This window comes from Primulina eburnea, chromosome 10 (genome assembly GCF_022965805.1).
Source record: "Primulina eburnea isolate SZY01 chromosome 10, ASM2296580v1, whole genome shotgun sequence".
Classification (NCBI taxonomy): Eukaryota; Viridiplantae; Streptophyta; class Magnoliopsida; order Lamiales; family Gesneriaceae; genus Primulina; species Primulina eburnea.
In genome coordinates, this window is record NC_133110.1 from 37,430,574 (window position 1) to 37,455,532 (window position 24,959).

The 24,959-nt window shown below is 34.4% G+C and overlaps 1 protein-coding gene across 1 annotated transcript; it reads right to left on the reverse strand.

The window, feature by feature from the left end:
* Nucleotides 1-3,177: 3,177 nt before the first annotated feature.
* LOC140803461 (uncharacterized) lies at nucleotides 3,178-7,349 on the reverse strand. Its single transcript, XM_073159351.1, has 2 exons — nucleotides 5,591-7,349; nucleotides 3,178-5,497 (listed from the first exon to the last, which is right to left on the reverse strand). Exons 1-2 carry the CDS (start codon nucleotides 6,635-6,637, stop codon nucleotides 3,407-3,409), a joined length of 3,138 nt encoding a protein of 1,045 aa, XP_073015452.1. The 5' UTR covers nucleotides 6,638-7,349; the 3' UTR covers nucleotides 3,178-3,406.
* Between the last annotated feature and the right edge of the window lie 17,610 nt (nucleotides 7,350-24,959).

The window sequence follows — 24,959 nt, forward strand, 5'->3', positions numbered from 1 at the left end:
AAAGCCCTAATTATATTAGAGGCCCTAACAAAAAGAGAGGCCCTAGGCGGCTGCCTAGGGCGCCTACCCCTAGAGCCGGGTCTGGGTAGTCTTATGCATGATAATCCCCTTAAGTCCGAGAGCTCATTGAATTGTTCAAAGAATTATATGTTGAGTCTTTTCTCTAACTGGTGTACAATCATAGACGATCATTCTCTAAAATTGGATAATGCTTCATCCTTGGATTTCAGTACATATACACAAAGTCTTCTTGAGCAGTCATCTACAATAGTCTTAATGAATTCTTTCCTCCTCCATGTATAGTTGTTCGTGAAGGTCCCCACACATCTTAGTGAACATATTCAATTGGTCTGGACGTAGTATGGTTTCCTATTCTAAATTTAACACTTTTTGCCTTTCCCAATATGTTGAACTCACAAGGCTCCAAGCCTTGTACCTTACCACCACAAAACAGATTTTGCTTAGACAGTTCGATTAGCCTTTTTTCACTTATGTGACCAAGTCTTAGATGCCAAAGTCTCGACATATTATATCGGTTTTAATTTCAACATTCGATGATCTTCTCAACAATATATTTCCCAAAAGAATGTATAATGAGTTCTTTCTGATAGCTCTCATGGCAACCATTTTTCCTCTACGTACTTTCATATTCCCATTATCAGATTTGAAAGAGTATCCATTTGATTCAAGAGCGCCTAATGATATAAGATTTCTTTTGAGTTCAGGAACATACCTGACTTGTTGCAAAAATTTTGTCTACCCCGTCATGGATACGCAACCCAATAGTTCCAATTCTCTTCACTCTACATGACTTATTATTTTCTGTAATAACCAAGCCTAAGTTCGATTCTTGTAGAGACTCAAACCATAATTTTGATGGGCACAAGTGGAATGTACGACTTGAGTCTAATATGTACTCATTCATCGTGTCTTGATCTGAAATGGCCGGTACTTCTCCCAAATCATACCCATCAGAGTCCACCAATGCTTCACCATTATCATTAATTATTTCTTGGTCTTTTTTCTTTTGATCTGAACATTAGCGTTTGACATGACCTTCTTTGTGAAATAGAAAACACTTTAATTTATGATAGATTTTAGATCTTGATCAATTTCTGATGCCCTTATATTGTCTTTTCTCAAGTCTTCCATTGGTATTAAGACCTTCACCTGTGTGATTGAATTCTTCTTTATAGTTCTTTGGCCTTTATTGCAGATTACACCTCCTCATGAATGATGGATTGTTCTCTTCTATTCAATAGGGCATCTCAGAAATTCTCATACTATCTTGGTAGAGAATTCAAGAAGATTAGTGTCTTGTCCTCTTCTGGGAACTTTACTTTGATATTTTCAAGGTCTTCCAAGATCTCGATAACATCAACCATCTGATTTGAGATACCCTTTTCTTCACTCATCTCAGAATTATCCCAAGTCAAACACACTTAATTTTGAAATTCTTATGTGATAGACTCCCAAAAAGAATATACATATTCTTGATATGAGTAGTTAATATCAAATCTTTTAAGCACTTCTCAACTACACAATCCTATGCCTGAACAGTTTTGGAATCCCTCTCCTTCCTACTTGAGATCGGTTCATTCATGTTTTCTTCACCTAGAAGTCTGCTATGAGTTGCTCATCGTCCGTGCAACCTCATAGCACCGCCGATCGCCCACACCCTCTTCAGACCCATCCGAGCCTTATATAGCTTCCTTATTCTCTACTCTTATGTATTTATACACCCACCTGTTGATCCAGTAAGTAGTAATTCATTTCTCATTTACTTAGCAGTTTTGTCAAGCCAGCGGTTGCAACGCCCACTGACTTCTTGGCACTGCCTTTTCTGCTAAATTCAGTGAAATCTTCTTGAGAGACACTTACCTCAACAATCTCCTAGCTTATTTATTTATGGAATATTTGGTGTGGTATCATGCATCATATAGCACTATAATAACTATCACTAGCTAATGTATTATCCTTATGTAATTTAATTCAAAAGGATTTGTTTAACAAAATTTATTACGTGTGTGTATATATATATATATATATATATATATATATATATATATGTATATATATATATATGTATATGTATATGGATGATATGGACAAAGATTTTGGTGCTATAAGATAAGGATTTGAAGACAAGTGCCAATTAAAGTAAATTTTAAAAAAATTAATGGGAATATTTAATATTTTTCTCACCCACTCATTGGATTTGGACCTCATGCTCCTCTTTTCTTACAAATTGATGCTTATGTTATGATTAATTTCTACAAGATTAAATTCTTTGACCCCTTTTTTTTTTTGAGTTGTATGTCTTTAACTGGGTTTTATTTTTACTTTTATGTAAAAAGAATGAGTATAAAAGCTATAAAATTTGTTATCGATTGTTCGTTAAATGTAAGATCCAATACCAATCAAAGTCCAAAGCATAAATGGTGCAAATTATCTAACCTAGTTACAATATGACATTTAATCTTGAATTAAGATTCTTGTTGTATTAGTCTATGATTATATTTGATGTCGAAATCTTAAATTTGATACGAATTCTTGATTTGAAACTTAATTGTAACAAAACTCCTCGCTCAATTGAAAACAAGATTCTAAACAAAATATCATGTATAATAAATGATCATAGTGTAACAAATTACTCATTAAATAAATAAAATCAGAATAATTTTCTTGTGAGACGGTCTCACGAATCTTTATTGTCAGACGGGTCAACCCTACTGATTTCATAATAAAAAGTAATACTCTTAGCATAAAAAGTAATACTTTTCATGAATGAACCAAATAAGATATATGTCTCACAAAATACGACCCGTGAGACCGTCTCACACAAATTCTTGTCATAAAATCAATTAATGCTCACATGAGGCAAATAACAAGAGGCCTCAATTGAATAAACTTTAATTCATTTTCTTTATAGTAGAGTGAAAATGTAATAAATATAGTGAATTAAAACCAACCTCTTAAATCATTTTCCAATAAGAAAGCAAGCATTAATTATTAGTTGTAGCGAGTGGAAACGATCAATTTCAAATTTGAATTCGTTGAATAGCAAGAGTCGACTTAATTGCATAACCATCAAATTATATGCAAATTTGAATTTTAAATGAACTCATATCTAATAGAAACGCAATGGGTTGTCATCAAAAAAATTATTTAGCGAGATTTTAATCCCCAAAGATTCTTTAGCCATTTTGTGCTCAACGAGTATAGATTCTTCAGATTAATAATCTATGAATGAAAAGTTTTTCGAGATCAAGCAACTCAATCAAGTGGTTCAACTATGAAGAATAAAATTGAGCACTTGACCAAGATAGAGCTTCAACAAGATTAAGAGTCGGAGTCGAGTCGAGTCGAGTCGAGCTCAAGCATATTACGATTTTGACCCAAAATATTATGTTTTCTTCCTATTCCCACTGCTACTAGCGCCTTTAGATCCCTCAGACATGAAGGCATCCACAGCTGCTAATATCTGAACCTGAAATTTATGATTCTTTAAAGTTCCCCTCACCTTCCGAATTACTTGCTGTTTCATAACCTTTCGTTCTGTCGGATTAAGATTCTTGCACTTGCTTATTCCCTTCAGAAGTCCAACTACGTACTCACCACTCCCTCCGGCATCCTTCTCGATCTTTACAAGCTTTTCGACGACTTGCAAACCAAACATCCGTTCCATACATGTCTTGTTTCCCACTTCAACGATATCAAGAACGCAATGCACGCTCACTTCTCGGGTTTTTGGTGATTTGCTCTCCATTGAATGAACCAATCTCTCGATAACACTTGTTTGGAGGGTTTGGTTCACAACTAATCCTCCACCAGAGCTGAAAAGCATGTTATGTAGGGTGGTGTAAGCCGAATCTTGTAACTCGGTGACTGTGCACTGCATCATTTTCACGAGCTCGCTAATGATATCGTGTTCGAGAAACTTCTTGATAAATGGCTCTCCCCCGGAGCAAGCGAGCTTCATCAGAAGAAAAGCAGATTCAGACTTGATTTGGTCTTTTTGCATGATTTGTCCATATTGGAGGAGCTCTGAAAGTCTTCCGATGAGGGGGCTGCGAAGGATCATATCCCTTGTTCTTGTATCTTCAACCTTTTCCATTATTGGTATAAGATCTTGCATGGCTTCTAAAATCAGCTTGCTTTCACTGCTAAACAGATTTTGAATCAGATCTTCAAAAGTCTGTGGCTTTGGTGAGGGCAGTGAAGTTTGGTCAGATAACACAAACTTTTCTAGTCGAAGTCTTGCTTGCCAAGGGAGTGAACTTAAGGTACCGGGCCGAAGTGAACTACTGCCAGGGCCTCCAAGCTCGTAGAATGCTTTTAACAAGACAATGGCATTATTCTGAGCGACGTCTGATCCAGTCTCGAGCAGTTTGATTAGGCTCTTGTCTATCTGAAAAGAGAACATTTTCTCCACAGCTTTCGATTTCCCAGCTCTGGTTAAAGACATTAAAGTCGTAAAAACACTTTCGTGCCACTCCTCCGAAAGGGGAGAAAGCAAAATTGCCAACTGATTCATGGGAATTCTTTGGAGAATTTCATCGGCAGTCCTCTTGCTTCCGAACTCGGCAAGATTTGCTAGGACAGTTAAAATACTGGTTTGAATCAGAGGATCTTCGCAGGTTTCCAAAATATCTGCACATTTGTCTACTGTTTCTGTGTTTTCAAGAGATGGGAAATATTCAGAATAATCAGTCTTGGTAAATATATTCGTGATCGTGATTGCAGATGCCACAACAAGATCCAGTGATCCTGAGGATATCAGTCTTGAAATCTTGGGTCCCAATATCTTGCAGAAGCTTACTCTGCTGGCTTCGAATTCAGAAATTGACATGCTCACTTCAAGGGCTTGAGTAATTGCTTCCAAGGTTATCACTGCTCGTTTTTCATTGGAAAGACACAGAGAATACTCAATCGTCTGCTCAGAAACTACTTTAACCGTCTCCTTACCAAAAATAAAAAGCCATGGACTGACAAACGCATTTTTCTCTGATCCCGAATCAGTAAGTAACATTTTAACTGAATCATTTGTCTTGCTATCTAGGTAAAGGGAAACCATGTCGTGTATTTGGTATGAGGAATCAGCATCGACTTTTGTCAGCAATGAGCTTTCAATGAGCTTACATACCGTGAGAGAGAATAAAGTATCCAAACCAAGAACTGACCAAACCGCTTCTAGACAAATTTCTGGGATAGGTTCTGCCCAAGAAAGTGAAGCTAAAGCAACAAAGAGTTTTTTAGAGCCTACAGGCATTGCATTTAAACTAAATTCTAATGATCCGAAAATGGTAACCGTGTTCTCAGCTTCTTTCTCATTCACATATGATATAGGGCCTGGAGCACATTCTGCATACGTGGATAGATTTGAAATGGCCTTTTCCCATTTCTCTGATCTAGTTTCTTTTCTGAGAGCCTTGCCCATTACAGCAACTGTCAAAGGATGGTGACCACATCGTTCAAGCAAACTCTCAGCCACTTCCTAGGTATACAAAAAACATGTTAAAAAAATGTGAATTATCTTGGTTAAAATCGAATGTCAGTAAACAAGCACAAATAGCAATAAAGGACATACTGGTAGCTCATCCTCTCGAAGGAGACTATGGTAAAGGAGAACACTCTTGCTTATTTCTCTAATATCATCTTTTCCCAACTCTATCTTTTCAGCTTCTGCTATTTCATATACTGATTCATTCCTAGTGGTAACCAGGTACATACAATCATTATCATATAACTTAGCAAAGCGTTCAACGATATCTTGTTCCCACACATCATCTAAAAGTACCAAGATGCGCTTCCCATACAATGCTTCTTGAAGCAAGCAACTAACATACTCAAGATCTCTACAATTTTCATCTTTCATTTTCTTCCAAAAACCAATTTGCACCAGAAATTTGCAAAGCTTTCTTGCCAATCGCCTCTGATATTCATCTTTATCACCATGACAAGAAACCCTACTGCAGTATTGCCCAAATCCAAGCTCAACTGCTCCATCCACAAACTTTGGAGGGAGATCCGAAGCTACTTGACGAGCTAAACATGATTTCCCAATACCAGATAGGCCAACAACTAGGACAACACAACGAGGGCCATTTTGCTCGAGTAAACTTCTAATATAAGCACATTTATTGGAAATCGGGTAGCCATGATCCGAGCCTACTTTTAATCTCATAGGAATGTTTCTTGCCGTATTTTCTATCACATTTTCAACATTCTCAGTCAATATCTGAGATTCAAGCCACCAATTCAAGTCATGCCTCATCGAGCTCAATATCTTTCCAAGTGGATCCCCTATCATAGAATTCCAAATTATCTTCGTAAAATTTTTAGCTTTGCTTCTAGACGCAGCTCTTCTAGCTTTCACTATATTCGGATGAAGACGAGCAATGAGGCTATTCAAGCTTTGGATTTGTCTGTCCAATTGGGGATTGTGAAGCTTGTGAGCATGCTTTTGCTTAACACGGCGTGCCAAAGTCTCGAGCTCGTACACAAACTCCTCTAGGCCTCGAATCCTCTTAGGAGCTTCATCAAGGTCCCTTGAAGCCTGCTCCATCGCCCCAATTGCTGATACCATGCTCGAAACAATCTGAGTCACGGAGGAAATAACTTGCAGAGCATCCATCTGATACCAAACTAACCAGTCCCACCAAATAAACTATCTTTCTGATTCAAAATCATGTTAAAACCATCTGAAATGGTAGGGCAAGAACTACCATTTCATCAAAATCTTCACCCCTGACCAAATCATCGAGAAATGGAGCTGTATAGTGATTCAAATTCTCCAAGAAAAAAAAAAACATTTACTATTTGAAGTCAAACTTGACTGGATCAAATCCAAGAAGACTTCGAACTCTTCTATAAATTCTCCACAACACCCAATTTTCAATCTTTATGAATCCCCTTTGCACATAAATCATTAAATCACCTTAAAATGCTGAGCCAGAAAAAGCCCTTCGTCGTTGAGGAATCAAGAAACTCAATCTCTGAAAGGCCGGTAAGGATAACAACTTTCTGAGCCAATAACTTCAAGCCAACATCATATGACACATCTTAAACCCAAAAAAAAAACGACAAAATATTCCATAAGACAGCTTAGATCATCCGATGATTTCCAACTCTATTACCTTGATACGCTTCCAAGAAAGACATCCTTTTATTATCCTTCATCTTGAGGTAAATTCCACTAGATTCAGTTTTATTACCTAAAAAAGAACAGTTTTTGGGACTTGGGATAAAGGTTGTAGAGAAAATTTTAGTGGGATTTTTGCGTTGAATTAATTCATTGGTGATGCAAACGAGTTGGTCCAACTTTGACAAAGAATTAGTTTGAAAAATTGTATTTGGTAGCGTAATTTTCTATCATTCACATGGTTGAATGGGTTTGACTCTGCTCGAATCTTCGCAATAACATTAAAAAAGAATATTCAAGCTTTTTCTTTGGCCATAATAATACAAGATTTGATATTATATATCTATCAAAATTCATTTAAATCCCCACTTTAATCTTAAAAACCATAAAAAGAATACGTGATGAGCTAAAAAAGTGGGGAGGTGGAATTTGGAAGGCATTAAAATTGCGATGAATCAGTCTGCAAAATATTTTCTTCGAGAAAATGGGAAAATATTCTGTCTTTTGCGACTCTCCGTCTTTATTTTTCCATTATCATCTCGCAAGTTCCATTTTTCAGGTATATAATATAATAGAAACGTGTGTGAGACGGTTTCACATGTCGTATTTGTGAGACGGATCTCTTATTTGAGTCATCCATGAAAAAATATTATTTTTTATGCTAAGAGTATTACTTTTTATTGTGAGTATCGGTATGATTGACCCGTCTCACATATTAGTATCCATGAGACGATTTCACACGAGATTTTATAGATATATAATATGAAATATTTTAATCATCCGACCACGAAAGATATGAAAAGGCACATTTTGACCAAAAGATAATAAATGTCACTGAAATTAATTAAATAATGAACCAATAATTACAAAATTGATAATAATAATAATAATATTAATAACAATGAAAATAATTTAAAAACATAAAAATGGAGTAAAAATGTATAAAATCATGTCACAAATAAAAATATATCAAATGATACAAATTTCATTAAGAAAAATGAAACGACAAATAAAATAATTGACTAACACAAAATACATAAACCTTATATTAATTAATCATTAAATGTAATTTAATCTTGAACGAAAATCAGTTTTCATTAATGCTACAAAACTATATATCTACTATGTATATATCCCAACAGTTGGCAAATTTTTATACCAACTTCAAATTCATTATCATCTAAATCTTCATATTCAAACTCAAATTTGTATAATCATGGAAAAATATATTTATATACCAATAAGTTTATTGAGAGCAAATCAAAAAAATGTAATGATACAAGTAATCATACTTCGATAAGAAAATCCGATTGCCTCAACGCATAATTCAAGTTGATTCGAAAACTCGTAGTTGCTGATGATAAGATAAAAATCATAATTTTACATGAAAAAAATCATGCGATTGGATTCATAAATTCAAAATAATATAATGATACATAAACATTTTATGTATATGTTGGGACAAATGATACATTATCTTCTATTTTCAAATACCATCGATCAATTCCAAAATCAATTGCTCAGCAACAAGAGATATCAAATATTTGAAGTAAATGTGATGAAGATAACTAAAATTACCCAAATGTCAATCAAGACATTTAATTAGTTATTCATACCAATACGACGATTACAGAACTAATTTCAAACACCACAAATTTTATCTGCAAATTTAACATCAAATCATTTGCGTAAGTGGGCGATGAAATAAATAAAAGCAAAAACATTGGTAAGATTTGTAAAGTATTTTCTAAATGTTTTGCATCATGTGAAACTAATGTCAAAATATACATAAATAGATATAATTGGAACTGTGAAGAAGGTGAACCACACGTAAGTTGTTTCTCGAGGGAAGGAAAAGGATCGTTTTAGAAGAGAAATTGTGCTCATCAATATACTATAAGTTTAAAAAAGAATTTCAATCATTCAAAATTGATAAATAATTCAATATAAAATGTATGGTGAAAATTAGAGACAATGACATTAAGTTTATGGGAAGACATCACATAAAACGAAAGAAATTTATTGGAAATGGAAGGAAAAAACAATGAAATTGTAGCATTTGAAACATGATATCAATATTTTATCTAGATAATAATATAAAACCATGAGATATTTTACATACTTCATGTTTAAAAAAAATATATAAATACCCTAATGAAATAAAAAATTATGAGTGGGTGTCATGTGAGACCGTCTCACGGATCTTAATCTATGAGACGAGTCAACCATACGGATATTCACAATAAAAAGTAATGCTCTTAGCATAAAAAGTAATACTTTCTTATGGATGACCCAAATAAGAGATCTGTCTCACAAATACGACCCGTGAGACTGTCTCACACAAATTTTTGCCAAAAATTATAGGTGACATACGACTATGATCATCAGAGACTACGAGAATGCTACTAAAACCTTATTGCAATGAAGCAATAGAGAAGAAAACATGGTAAACAATTTAATTTAATTTATCCACTAGATCATACTAATGTTTATTGAAGTGATTATTACATACAAATATATAAATAAATTTTCATTCTTAAATTAAGTGAAAAAAATTTTAAATACTGAAATTGCAAATTATTTAAGTTATTAAAAATTGATTGAAACTAAAAATTTAAATTTATTTTCAAAAATGATATTAAACATTAACATCAACAAGTGGAAAACAATAACAACAAAAGATAATGAACTACATGTGGGTAGACAAGCAAATCGAATATTCAACTAAGATCACTATTGAACAATTGATAAAACACATAGAAGCACTTCAAAAGGTAAAATTAAGTTATTTCATTAAAATTTATGAAAATATCATATGTATAACAAGTAACAACATAATCAAAATCACACTAAAATAAAAAAAATATCAATACCAGTAAAATTTTATGTACAAATCGTTATAATCTCAAATTTAAAATAAAAAATGAAATTAAATCAGAATTTTTTATCTTAAAAAATATAATCGCATGATATTCTCTAATACTTTGAAGCCAAGATATCAAAAGTGGAAAACAAAACAAAACCTTGGTACAATGCATGGATGTTGGTCCCAAGTGCGGAATTTGAGATAATAAAACCCGAAAATAAAGAATAAACTGGACACTGAGATTTACGTGGAAAACCCCTAAAAATTATTAGGGTAAAAACCACAGGCAAGATGAAAAGAATTTCACTATAATATTTTGTGGTGTACAACTCACTCACTGTGTTTCCAAAGAGAACACACACTCTCTTACTACAGGAGAACAAAACACCTCACAAATATTATAGAACTAAGCACTCAAATGATTATAAGATGAGAAAAAACTCGAAGAAGGGATGATTTCAGAATGAATGGGAGAGCTCTATTTATAGAGCCTCCTGTCAGTGTGAATACGCGTGAAAAACACGTATTCATATTTCCACGAAATTTCCTGCAGCACGTTTTTTTCTTCCTCTTCTCAAAGTAGGCAATTCAAATTTGCCAACTTTGGCCCCACCTATTAACTTCATTGTCGACATTTCTCCCACTTTGAGATTTGATTGAGAATCAAACACATCTCCACACATCCTTTCAATCTTGCCATTACCTGCTGCTTACGTTTCCGCTAGGCCACTTGAGGATCTACACCACTCAAACTTATCAGTGTTCATTGACTTGGTCAGAAAATCAGCTATGCTATCATTCGTATGGTATGAAATGATCATACCTCCTGTATGGTGCGAATTGTGCCATCAAACATTTGAATTTTGACAGTACCGACCCCAGCGATTTCCAAGGCATGATTATTTCCCATGAATACAGATCCTCCTGAGACTGGTTCATAATGATCAAACCATTCTCTCCGAGACGTCATGTGCCACGTCGCTCCTGAATCCATAATCCATATGTCACAAAATTTGTGTCTGCCATCTGCAACAGTTGCCGCTTCGGTGAATAATATTTCACCACTGCCTAAAGTACTGGCCACTTTTCCTTGAGAATTTTTCTCGATACTCATACACTCTTTCTTGAAGTGCCCTTTACCGCCGCATTTAAAGCAGTAAATATTTTTCTTCTTACTTCTTGACTTTGATCTACCTCGTCTTTGGTTCCCACTGGAGTCACTGTCCATAAATCTTCATCTTATCATCGGTAAAGCCTCTGTCTGCTTCGAGGTTACCAACCTATCTTCCTTATTCTTGCGCCGGCTTTCTTCTCCGAGAACCGCGGTTAAGAAATCGTCGAATCTTAAAGAGCCCATAAGAATATTGTTGGTTATGTTGATGATAAGTTGATCATATGAATCTGGTAGACTTTGAAGTAGAAGCTCTGCACGTTCATTTTCCCCTATTTTATGCCCCATGGAAGTGAGTTGGGCAAATAGAGTATTTAGTGTATTGATATGGTCGGTCATCGATGAGGATTCCGCCATCCGAAGAGTATAAAGTCTTCTTGTTGGATCTTTTCAAGTTCGCAATCTTGATTTTGATGGTAACAAAACTTGTTAATAGTGTTAATAATGATCTACCCTTGTTGTGCAGTATCTAGGATCATCTACGAGTTGTTTACATCGCAAAACTGAAGACCCAACTGATCGCTAAAAAATGAATCAGTTCAACTGGCTACATCATTTGAGCAGTACAACTGATTGACCAGTTGATAGGTAATTCAGCAAGAAAACCTCAGAAGCCTGGCCAGCCGAAAGAGCGTTCAACTGATAAAGAAACCCAGCTGATCAGTTCAACTGAATGAGTGTGAAATCAGTTCAACTGACGAGTCAACTGATTTCACCAGCCCAACTGAAAGATCAGTTCAAACTGACCAGTTCGAAGCATCAGTCAGAATCCTTCAGTTATGGACGATGATAGATTCCTTCGAGTGGATTCCAGCTGTGCGAGAAGGTACAAAGCGATTGTCCAGTCAAAGGACAATAATGGACGTTGCATCAGAACATTAAAGACAAAATGCTTCATAGGGACATTCAAAAAGACGAGACACATAGTCCAAGAAGCTGATTCAAATGCAACAGATACAATAAATGAGTCTCACTGTACGTTCAGCTTCCTCCTTCTATATAAAGAGAAGAGCGGTGAAGACTCAAATAACAGAGAGAGCACATATACAATACTAGAGAGAAAAGGGCACGCTCAGTTGCATATCAGCTTTCAGAAACACTTAAATCCCAGAGGGAATTATTTATCATGATATCTGCTTAGTTTAGAAGCCTGTTATCCCTCAGTGTGTGAGAACGTTTCTGTTCAGTTCTCACACACATTCACTCTCAAAACCACCCAAAATTGTCTTGCACAAAGACGTAAAACTTGTGTATGTAGCCTTTCTCACATAGACGTTAAATAAGTGTTGACTGAAAGTGTTGTTTTCATTTGTAGCTAGGAGTTCAGTTTAGGCAGTAGATAAGTCCTAGCTGAGTGGGCTTGTACACGTAGTTGTATAAATCAAAGTCTTCTAGTGTATCCTATCCGTGGAGATAGAAGGGGTGACATAGGAGCAGTTGAAGTCTCCGAACATTCATAAACATATCTTGTGTATTTAACTAATTATCTATCGCTTTAAAATTGTTTTGATTAGTTAGAGTGTTCGTGTGTTCAGTTGTTACTATAACTGAAAGACAAGAATGCAAAAAACTAATATGTGTTCTTTCAGTTAGTCAGTTTACACAAGTTAAAATATTTTCTAACATTCCAGCTTTCTTTACGAAGGATTACTTCGAGTTTCTTCCACTTGGTTTAAAACCAAACTCGATTGGTGTTAATATTCTTAGAACACGAGCTATTGAAGCTCATTGAAGGTTGTTGTGTGTGAAATGCCTTCGAAGGCGCTAACACACACGATCCTTTCACTTCTCTTTAGGAAAATCATGTTGTGTAACGACTTGACCTCGTACATCTTTGTCAGAGTATCCCAGATAACTTTTGCTGTTTTTATCTTAGAGATACTTGACAAAACTTCATCAGCTATAGCCAAGTGTAAATTGACAACATCATTATCATTCATCTCATTCCACTTTCCATCATCCGTAATTTCCACTGGTCTATCTCCAATAGCCGCCAAGCAATTCTCCTTTCTTAAAACTGCTTGTATCTTTATTTTCCACATCATAAAATTGCTTCCATTGAACTTTGCTATCTCGTACATTCCCGCCATTATGTCTACAACAATTTTATAGACTGGACAAAATAATCTTGCCTTAAATAAAAAATCTCGAATAATCTTTTCTGATGTGGAAGATCATTCTAGGCTGCAACCGCAGAGCATACTCAGAATTTTAAGAAATTTTAAACCAAGGCTCTGATACCACTTGTTGGTCCCACGTGTAGAATTTGAGATAATAAAACCCGTTAATAAAGAATAAACTGGACACTGAGATTTACGTGGAATACCCCTAAAAATTATTAGGGTAAAAACCACGGGCAAGATGAAAAGAATTTTACTATAATATTTTGTGGTGTACAACTCACTCACTGTGTTTCCAAAGAGAACACACACTCTCTTACTACAGGAGAACAAAACACCTCACAAATATTATAAAACTAAGCACTCAAATTCTTATAAGATGAGAAAAAACTCGAAGAAGGGATAATTTCAGAATAAAGAGAGGAGCTCTATTTATAGAGCCTCCTGTCAGTGTGAATACACGTTAAAAACGCGTATTCATACTTCCACGAAATTTCCTGCAGCACGTTTTTTTTTCTTCCTCTCAAAGTAGGCAATTCAAATTTGCCAACTTTGGCCCCACCTATTAACTTCATCGTCGACAATGCAACAATTGTATGAGAAGTGTAATCAAAACAACTAATGAAGACAATTACTCAAAGTATGTGGACATTAAAATCACTATAATTCCAAGGTTAGCACAACAAATAATTAAACATTAATTTTAATTAAAAAAATCTAAAAAAATAATAATATTGACAATACTGTATTTTATAGATATTGTTTGACATTATCAGTCCAAGAAAATGACTATATTGCAAGAATAACATTGTTTGAAGACACTGATACAATGCTAATTAGAGTATTAGTCAAGGATTTCATCCAAAAGATAACAAATAATTCAATTTAAAATTTTTGCTTTGTTATTATAACTCATGATTTCATTTCATAAAATAATTAAACGAAATAATAAAGTGCATTTAATTACAGTTAAACATTTAAATTGACTATTTGCAACAACTCGAAGAAGAACAAACATGCAAATACAAATTTGGTGGTGAAGATCGAAAGAATGGCCAGTCAATTATAATATATGCATTGCAGAAAACAAAAAGTGTGATAGAAAAAAGATGAACCAAAAGAAATGGAGAAAACGCCGGTCAAAGAGATATAAAAACGAAAAAAGAAGACACATAACAACCCAATGAAAGATCAAACTATAACAAAAAAGAGCACAAAGATTGAAGTGGAGATACCACATGATGCAAAGTTATTAACGTTCAAAACTAAAGAAACCAAAAGAGAAATAAAAAGCAAGAAGGAAAAAAAATGAAGGGAAAATCAAAATTAAACAAGAAAAAATTTAAATAAATACATTGAAAACAAATTAAATATCAAATTAATATCTTAGTTATTATTTGTTAAATGTACAAATGTAACACTTTATTATAGTTTTTCAATGTAAATTAATTTCTCCTAGTTTCCTTTTTAAAATGCAATGCATGTGTTTCTTACTAGTCTAATATCTGTATCAATCAAGAACAAGAATCTCAATTATGTTTTTACCTTTGAGTCCTTAATAATACATATTTTAAGATTTTGCCCTTCCAAATTTTTTAATCTTTATCTTGATTGAGGTAAATTGTTACATTTTCTGGATTTATGGTGTTTCATTTGTTGTTCGGTCTTCTGCATTAACAAATGTCGTAGTATTTCGAGTATTGTTTCGTTTTCCATATTAATTTAAAACACCATTTGATATCTTGTGTATATATATTCATTCCACATCGGACTTTGCTAAACGAGTACACAAAAACTCATGTGAGACGATCTTGCGGTTCAATTTGTGAGATAGATATTTAATTTGGGCCGTCTATGGAAACAAATATGACTTTTATGCCAAAAATATTAATTTTTATTGTAAACTAGTATTTAACCCGTGCGATTAGAGGTGGGCATTCGGTCAATTCGGTTACCGACCGAACCGTTTTAAACCGAAGTATTTAGACATAACCGAACCGTTTTAAACCGAAATATTTAGCCATAACCGAACCGACCAAATTAATTTTTATAACCGATGAAAACCGAACCGAACTAAAATTGGTTAATTCGGTCGATTAGTTTAAAAAAAATTGTGATTTAACTTTAATTATATATGTAATTTTTTTTGAACTTTATAGTTTATACAAATGCATAAAAACATAAAATCACACACATCACATATGTATAAGTTTTATTTGAACACAATTAATACATATTATATCGATTTCAAAATTAAAAATTAAAATATTTATAAGAATTGATAAATAAAAAATTATTAAATAATAATATTTACTATATCGGTTAATTTGGTTAACCGATTTCAAAATTTTGAAAACCGTAACCAAACCAAATTAACCGATATAACCGAATTTTTTAAATTGAATACCGAATTTCTGAAATAACCGAACCGAATTTCCGAATTGGCTCGGTTCGGTCGGTTAATTCGGTTTAACCGAAATCTTGCTCACCCTACGTGCGATGCATGTGATTATATTATTAAAAAATAATTATTAAAAAATAATAGATATTTAAATTAAAAAAACAATATAATTATAAAAAAAATAAAAATAAGAAACTTCGCTAATTTTGAAAAATTTCTTAAATACAACGTATGTCGATTAAATTTTTTGACTAATAATCAGTATCATACATCAAATTTTTCAGATTGTGTTAGCCTGATCAATGACATGGTGCTTATCGTATTTAGTGTATGATGTCGACCACCAACCTCAATACATATTTAATTCTTTAATTGTGGGGACCCGGACGCTAATCAAGTTCTTAATCATCATTGAGACTAATTAATCAATTATAAAACAGGGTCTAAAAATTTTTCTTTTTAAATTGCGGAACGTAGTGAAATAAAACATATATACATCTCAGTATATAAAATACAAATCCTGTATTACAAAACATTTATTCAAACTAGAGTTTAACATCTAATATCAATTGTTCAAACCCTATCTCAGATCAAAGTCCGAAGTCTCCACTCTAACTCGATATCTCCTCATCTCCTCGACCCTGAACCTGTCCCACCTGTTGTCAAGTACACATACAGACAAGACAACAGCCGGATAAACCGGTGAGAATAACTCCCAGTATAAATCAATGAAACATGCAATCATATAACAAATATAAAGCATGTAATCAGGTATCAACAATATGTAACGAATCTGAAACATAATCAATAACACACTGTCAACTATACTCGTAGCTACAAAATTCAGACTAGACTCAATCCTAGTCTAGGGATTCCGGTTCCAGACGTCGGTCTGCATATATCGACTAACAGTAATAGAAAAGACTTCAGTTCTATCCACGCCGATATAGTATCGATTAACAGTAATAGAAAAGACTCCAGTTCTATCCACACCGATACAGTATCGATTAACAGTAATAGACGAAGCCCTGATTCTATTCACATTGATATATTATCGATTACCAGTAATAGAGCAAGCCTTGATTCTATTCACATTGATATGACATCGATTACCAGTAGTAGAACAAAGTCCGATTCTATCCACATCGATATAACATCGATTAACAGTAATAGAAGGAACGATGAATCTATCCACATCGATATAATATCAATCAACAGTAATAGAAAAAGCTATACATCTATCCACATCGATATAATATCAACCAACAGTAATAGAAGAAGCTATCAGTCTACCCACATCGATAATCAATCATCCAGTGACAGTCTTTGGCACAACCGCCAATACACCATCTTATGACATCGTGCAATGTGCCCGTGGCGATCCCACCACTAACGGCACTTCTGTCATAAGATTACTCTTCTAATACTTGTAATCTATAACTCAAAAAAACAAGTATATCAATCAATCAATGCAATATAGTACATTATGTGATTTAGGGAAACCCAAGTCTAAACCGACTCAAGTCCATCTCCCAATACCACATTGACTTATACCTTTGTCTTCATGATCTGACGAAGACGAAGACTCCATTTCACGTCTGTCCATGTCAATGTCCAGTTGTAGCCTGCGTTGATAGGAACACAGTACTATAATCGGATTCAAAAACAGACGGACAGATTTCTCACAAAAGGCGTAAGGATTTTCGGATGAAATTCTCTTTTCTTTCTTACCTCTGAAGCAAGAATCGTACATGTATATATATATATATATATATATATATATATATATATATATATATATATATATATATACAAACTTGCATGTTAAAGAAACATGGCATCTTTTCTTACATCTTGGTCGGCGCTCGGGCAGTAATAATTTACCGCTCGGGTGCGACCCTTTCTGCCCAAGCCTTTCGAAATGTACCCTTGGCGCTCGGGCGGTCAAAAACTACCGCCCGAGCGCCACCTTCTCTGCCCGAACTTGTTCTTGTTGAACATTGGCGCTCGGGCGGTCGTCATCTACCGCTCGGGCGCCACTACTTCTGTCCAACACTCGTGTAATTAGTATACTTTGCCCCAATCTGGTCTCGCAATGGCCCGGCTACATCATTCACTTTCGTATAATCTCAATCATATCAATTAATCAACGTCTGATTACAGGAATTAATTCTCGGGCATTACATTTCTCCCTCTCTTAGATCTGAGTTCGTCCTCGAACTCACAAGCAATCAATTCTGATATACCAGAAGAAATGTATAATAGAGTTTAACATCCAAACTCATCTCACTAACATCATTCTGAGGTATTTTTCTTTGATCAATCTCTGATTCTAGTCTGAAATAAGAATTCAAGAATTCTAATATCATAATACTTCTCAAAATCATTCTGACAGAATCCATCTCGCATTACTGGCTATATAACATCCGTATATGCCCATTTATTCGTTCGTAACAAAGCAATAGCAGCAATTGTTATGTCATATGTTTATCCCAATCAAATATCTATTCTAACTTCGACTTCAAGTACCAATCATCACCATCCGACATTGGTTTATTAATTCTATCCATTCTGAACTATCTTAATAGCTATTGTCATGCAGTAAGTCATACAGTGACAATAAATCATAACAACTAGTGCTAACATCCAGCACCAAAATTCTACCAATATCTTCCAATATCTGGATAATACCCTCTGACTATCTGTCAATCTGTGAAAAATCTGCGAAAGAGCTCATGATATCTTCTATCACAAGTACAAACTCAATCAAAATCACAATCTGATATAATCTACTTAAATTTTCTGTTCCATCTGAACATTTCTTTGACATCGATCTACGTCATCTAGTTCTGTTTGTACGTAGTCTGGTACAAACTGATAGATATGGATTGAGTAATCTGTCAATCATAATCATATCATATCTCAATCTGGAGAAAATGACGGTACTTTCATTACGAAAACCATAGAAATGTACTCCCATTTTTATTCAGAAATATACAAAATCTGTAATAATCTTCTGATTTCTATCTTTCTGTCTTCTTCTGTTAGCGATTCAGACATATCTGTACAATTTCTGCTAACATTGCGGTACAATTTCTGTCATAACTGATTTAATCTGTTTATATTACAACTATTTGTTCGAATATTATACCTTATCAAACATCAAGATGAAAACTGAATCCACTACTGTGCATTTCTGACACTATCTGTGCTTTCAGATTCGAACTATTCTGTATAACCAATCAGTTAATAATAAAAAAATAAAGAAGAAATACCTACCTGGTATTCGGCTCTGACTACAGATATCAAATTCTGTTATACAATTCTGAAACATTCTGATATAACATTTCTGAACTGTTGCAACTCTCAACTGTTTACAATATTCTGTATCAAACATACATGCAAACCACAGTAATAACAGTCAGATTCGAAATAAAGACAACCTATACAGATCTAGTGAGTTTAAGAAAACTCATAAAACAACGATTGCTGGCAATACTGATAATTCTGACTTTCTGACATTTCTGCTAATTCTGATATATCTGTTACCTGTGTCGTTTACAGTCGCTGATTTCTGTCTCAACTGTGCAAATAAATCGGTATACAAACTGCAGATATCACATATTCTGAATACAATCTGTTTCAATTATGATTCATACCTGACTAATTTCTGTATACAATAATCACGGTTCTCTGAATATTCAATAAAATCTTCAAATATTTCATTTAATCAATCAGATGATGTTAACATATCAAATATCATAGATATAACAAGCATAAAATCATCAGAATATCCCTGAATCTAAGAGTTAGCAATCTGTACCCTTCTATTAATCTTCCATATCATTCTGTACTGAATTTTAGTATATAACCATTACCTGGTATCGATTCAATTCTGAAATCTACCTTTCTGATATCAACACATCTGAAATCTTATCTAGGCAAATATCAATCAATCCTTACGTAACTATCAAATCTGTAGTTGTTAAACTCGATTTCAGTAGGTCTACTGAATACATAAGGATACTATCTGTTCCTTTCTGTAATAATCGAGTTATAAACAATGCATATATCACAGAAATTCTGAATCTAGAGTCCTTACCGGAAAATCTCCGTTTATCAGCCAAATCTGGTCTGAATCTTACCATTTCTGGAATAATTTCTACAAAATCTCTGTACTTGTTCATCATTACAATTTCAGTAATGCAATTAAATCAGATCATCATACACAAGTACAGCCCAGTCTAACTCCATCTCATTCTTATCTTACTGCAGTATATATATATATCATCATAAAAATCTTAGATATCATCATTTTCCTCAACAATCAAGGACATTAATACCACAGTATAAACAAACTCCATAGATACAGCATATCTCCATGCTACTCAATCACAGATACTCATAAAAATGCCTTAGTACATATCAATACGTATGCAATATAATCATAAAGAAATAGTACCTATGATGTTCTGGGTCTGTTCTTCTGTCATTATCACCAATGACTCTGCTCTCTAAAATCTTCGAGGACCCTTCTGGGGACAGACTCTAGCAAAGTGTCCCTGTTGTCTGCAGATATGACAAGTACCAGTCACTCCCTGGCATTGCTTTGTGGGATGTCTTCCCCCACAAGTTCTGCAATACACCCCAGTATAGCTCGGGCTAGAACCGCTGGAACTAGAGGAACCACCTCCTAATTTCTTGAACGGTTTCTTTCGAGCTTTAAGCAACTCTTGCTTTCCACTCGTGCTGCCACGTTCAAATCGGAGAGGGGATTGCTGTGTCTGGGATTGCTTCACGCTCAATCTTCCCAATTGTCTAATCAGACTCACCTCCGCCCTCCTTGCTTTACTCAAAGCATCAGCAAAATGATAAGGTTGCTGCATGTTCATCAATGCAACTATTTCTGAATTCAATCCTCTGACGAACTGATTCACTACAGTTCGTCATTTCCAGCCAAATGAGGAGCAAAATGCAGTAGCGTAGAGAATTTCGCAACATATTCTTCAACATTAAGTTGACCTTGATTCTCAAATTCCGCTCTTTTGTCCTCCTGATATAAAACTGAGAAAAATCTTTGATAGAATTCAGCTTTGAAGACTTCCCACGTGATCACAATACCACGTAGTTCTAAGATGCCTCTGATCGTAATCCACCAATTTCTGGCAGCCTCCCGTAACTGATAAACTACCAATTTAACTTTCTGTTCATCGGTACAATCCAGTAAATCGACCAGTATTTCTATGTCATCCAACCAGTTCTGACAATCTTCCGATGTCTCAATACCACTCAGAATCGGTGGCTGAAGTAACTGAAATTCCCTCAACTTCGTTTCCATTGGAGTTTCTGACACATCTATCTGAGATTCTGATCTATCTATCTGATCATACGAAGTACTGCCTTTTTCAGGAATCCTTCGGGGAGCTATATCTGATTACCAAAACATTAGTAATCCAGTACAACCAATCTGTTCTAATCTTTCTCTGATCATCTTACTGCTGATTAGGAATCAGATATGATTTATATTCAAGAATACATAATACCCATTCAAATCAAATAATCAGGGAAACATGTATCTCAAAGCAGAAACACATAGTCTCATGCTAGCACACAATGTCAATCAACATTAAAATAAATCTCATGCTAGCAATCACATGCAAGGAAGAAAATTCAATCTACCCCGCTCATTCTCTTCTATCTCAGTCTACAGAACCTATGGCTCTAGAACCTACTGTTCTGGAACCTAAGGCTCTGATACCACCTGTTGTGGGGACCCGGACGCTAATCAAGTTCTTAATCATCATTGGGACTAATTAATCAATTATAAAACAGGGTCTAAAAATTTTTCTTTTTAAATTGCGGAACGTAGTGAAATAAAACATATATACATCTCAGTATATAAAATACAAATCTTTTATTACAAAACATTTATTCAAACTAGAGTTTAACATCTAATATCAATTGTTCAAACCCTATCTCAGATCAAAGTCCGAAGTCTCCACTCTAACTCGATCTCTCCTCATCTCCTCGACCCTGAACCTGTCCCACCTGTTGTCAAGTACACATACAGACAAGACAACAGCCGGATAAACCGGTGAGAATAACTCCCAGTATAAATCAATGAAACATGCAATCATATAACAAATATAAAGCATGTAATCAGGTATCAACAATATGTAACGAATCTGAAACATAATCAATAACACACTGTCAACTATACTCGTAGCTACAAAATTCAGACTAGACTCAATCCTAGTCTAGGGATCCCGGTTCCAGACGTCGGTCTGCATATATCGACTAACAGTAATAGAAAAGACTCCAGTTCTATCCACGCCGATATAGTATCGATTAACAGTAATAGAAAAGACTACAGTTCTATCCACACCGATACAATATCGATTAACAGTAATAGACGAAGCCCTGATTCTATTCACATTGATAAATTATCGATTACCAGTAATAGAGCAAGCCCTGATTCTATTCACATTGATATGACATCGATTACCAGTAATAGAACAAAGTCCGATTCTATCCACATCGATATAACATCGATTAACAGTAATAGAATGAACGATGAATCTATCCACATCGATATAATATCAATCAACAGTAATAGAAAAAGCTATACATCTATCCACATCGATATAATATCAACCAACAGTAATAGAAGAAGCTATCAGTCTACCCACATCGATAATCAATCATCCAGTGACAGTCTTTGGCACAACCGCCAATACACCATCTTATGACATCGTGCAATGTGCCCGTGGCGATCCCACCACTAACGGCACTTCTGTCATAAGATTACTCTTCTAATACCTGTAATCTATAACTCAAGAAAACAAGTATATCAATCAATCAATGCAATAAAGTACAGTATGTGATTTAGGGAAACCCAAGTCTAAACCGACTCAAGTCCATCTCCCAATACCACATTGACTTATACCTTTGTCTTCATGATCTGACGAAGACGAAGACTCCATTTCACGTCTGTCCATGTCAATGTCCAGTTGTAGCCTGCGTTGATAGGAACACAGTACTATAATCGGATTCAAAAACAGACGGACAGATTTCTCACAAAAGGCGTAAGGATTTTCGGATGAAATTCTCTTTTCTTTCTTACCTCTGAAGCAAGAATCGTACATGTATATATATATATATATATATATATATATATATATATATATATATATATATATACAAACTTGCATGTTAAAGAAACGTGGCATCTTTTCTTACATCTTGGTCGGCGCTCGGGCGGTAATAATTTACCGCTCGGGCGCGACCCTTTCTGCCCAAGCCTTTCGAAATGTACCCTTGGCGCTCGGGCGGTCAAAAACTACCGCCCGGGCGCCACCTTCTCTGCCCGAACTTGTTCTTGTTGAACATTGGCGCTCGGGCGGTCGTCATCTACCGCTCGGGCGCCACTACTTCTGTCCAACACTCGTGTAATTAGTATACTTTGCCCCAATCTGGTCTCGCAATGGCCCTGGCTACATCATTCACTTTCGTATAATCTCAATCATATCAATTAATCAACGTCTGATTACAGGAATTAATTCTCGGGCATTACATTAATTTCCGAGAAGCTATATATATTATTTTTTAACATATGATAAATAATTATTTTTAAATCAAATTCAATAAAATTAATGAGAAATAATTTTTTTAAAATTCAGTAACTTCGTCTAAATCTCCAACCACAAACAATTTTGTGACATGGTACATGTTTCTACACATTTGAAAGATAACAACAATTGATTCATCAATATCTTTATCCAAATATGTTGTGATTTTATTTGCAAAATCTCTCCATAATGTACACAACCACATATTATTAATAAAGAAAAATGAAATATGTGATTTTAAATAAATTATGCATAAACCAGAAAATTTATTTTATTAACATTTACTATGTGTATTCCAAAACAATGTCAATAAGTTTTATAAGGGTCTTCTAATAAGATGTGTACTTCATTTAGAATTGATTTAATCAATTTCATTACAAGATATTTTTATAATACCATGTATCCGTGAACTTCGTAATATAGAAGAAAATTTTCACCTTAGAAAATGCGTAATTAATTAAAATTTTGTACAAATAAGAAAATAATATTTTTTATTTCTCAATTATGAAAGTCAGATTTCAAACTTAATGTATTATTATTCTCTTTGTTTTCATTTGTAGGTAATTCATAACAGCAAACAAATCTAAGTTTAAAAGTCCATTGCATCTTGAAAAGATTCAACTCACATATGAATCTAAAAAGAGGAGTCATTTCAGAATTTAATTTTGGAGTAGATAAATTCAGTAGGATAAATAGAATAAAATTAATTTCCAATATAATATGCAACACTATATTATTTATAATTTAAAATTCAAATAAGGCATATTAAGAGACAAAAATTATACAACGGGTGCTTTTGACAGAATTATACCATGCATTAACTATTTCAAATTATGGAAATCTCGAGTTGCATGCATTGACTGTCAAACTCATTATTGAGAGTAGTAGACATGTTTATTGAGGGTAATTTAATGCCTATTTGAAACTTTTTTGAATATTTCTCTTTTAATTTTCTTGAGAACCGACATGCTCTACATGAATTAAGGCGTCTTATAGCCGAAATAAACCCACTTTTGATCTTTATTAGTGAAACTAACTTATTCGTGTCTCGATGTCGGGTTGTGGACCGGTAGCCTCAACTTTAGTGGCACTTTTGTTGTGGATTGTTATCTATGGCGAGAACCTTTTAACACCACTATTAAATCGTACTTGTCGGGTCATATTGATTGCACTATTAAATATGGATTGAATGAATGGCGATTCACAGGTGTATATGACAATGCTTTAGTTTCTCTTAGGTTCAAGTTGCGATGATCTATACCGATATTTGTTGTGGGGACCCGGACGCTAATCAAGTTCTTACTCATGTTTGGGACTAATTAATCAATTATAAAATAGGGTCTAAATTTTTTTCAAATACAAAGCGGAAACGTAATGTAGTTTACTTAAATTACATATTAAACATGAACATACAAATCTTGCGTTATCTACAAGAATCCAACTAGGTTCAACTACATATCAGTGCTGAATCCTATGTTGCTCCAAAGCCCGGATCTCCACGCTATCTAATCTTCTCTCATCCTCTTCTTGACCCTGATCCAGCCCCACCTGTTGTCATGCACACATACAAAACAAGACAACAGCTGGATAACTCCGGTGAGATATAAATATCCCAGTATAAACAATGTA

Bases quoted from the DNA above. Each gene is read 5' to 3' on its own strand.
- LOC140803461 (XM_073159351.1), bottom strand. From the start codon at position 6,637: ATGGATGCTCTGCAAGTTATTTCCTCCGTGACTCAGATTGTTTCGAGC. The intron at 5,498-5,590 runs GTATGTCCTTTA...TTGTATACCTAG, and splicing joins TTCGAGAGGATGAGCTACCA to GAAGTGGCTGAGAGTTTGCT.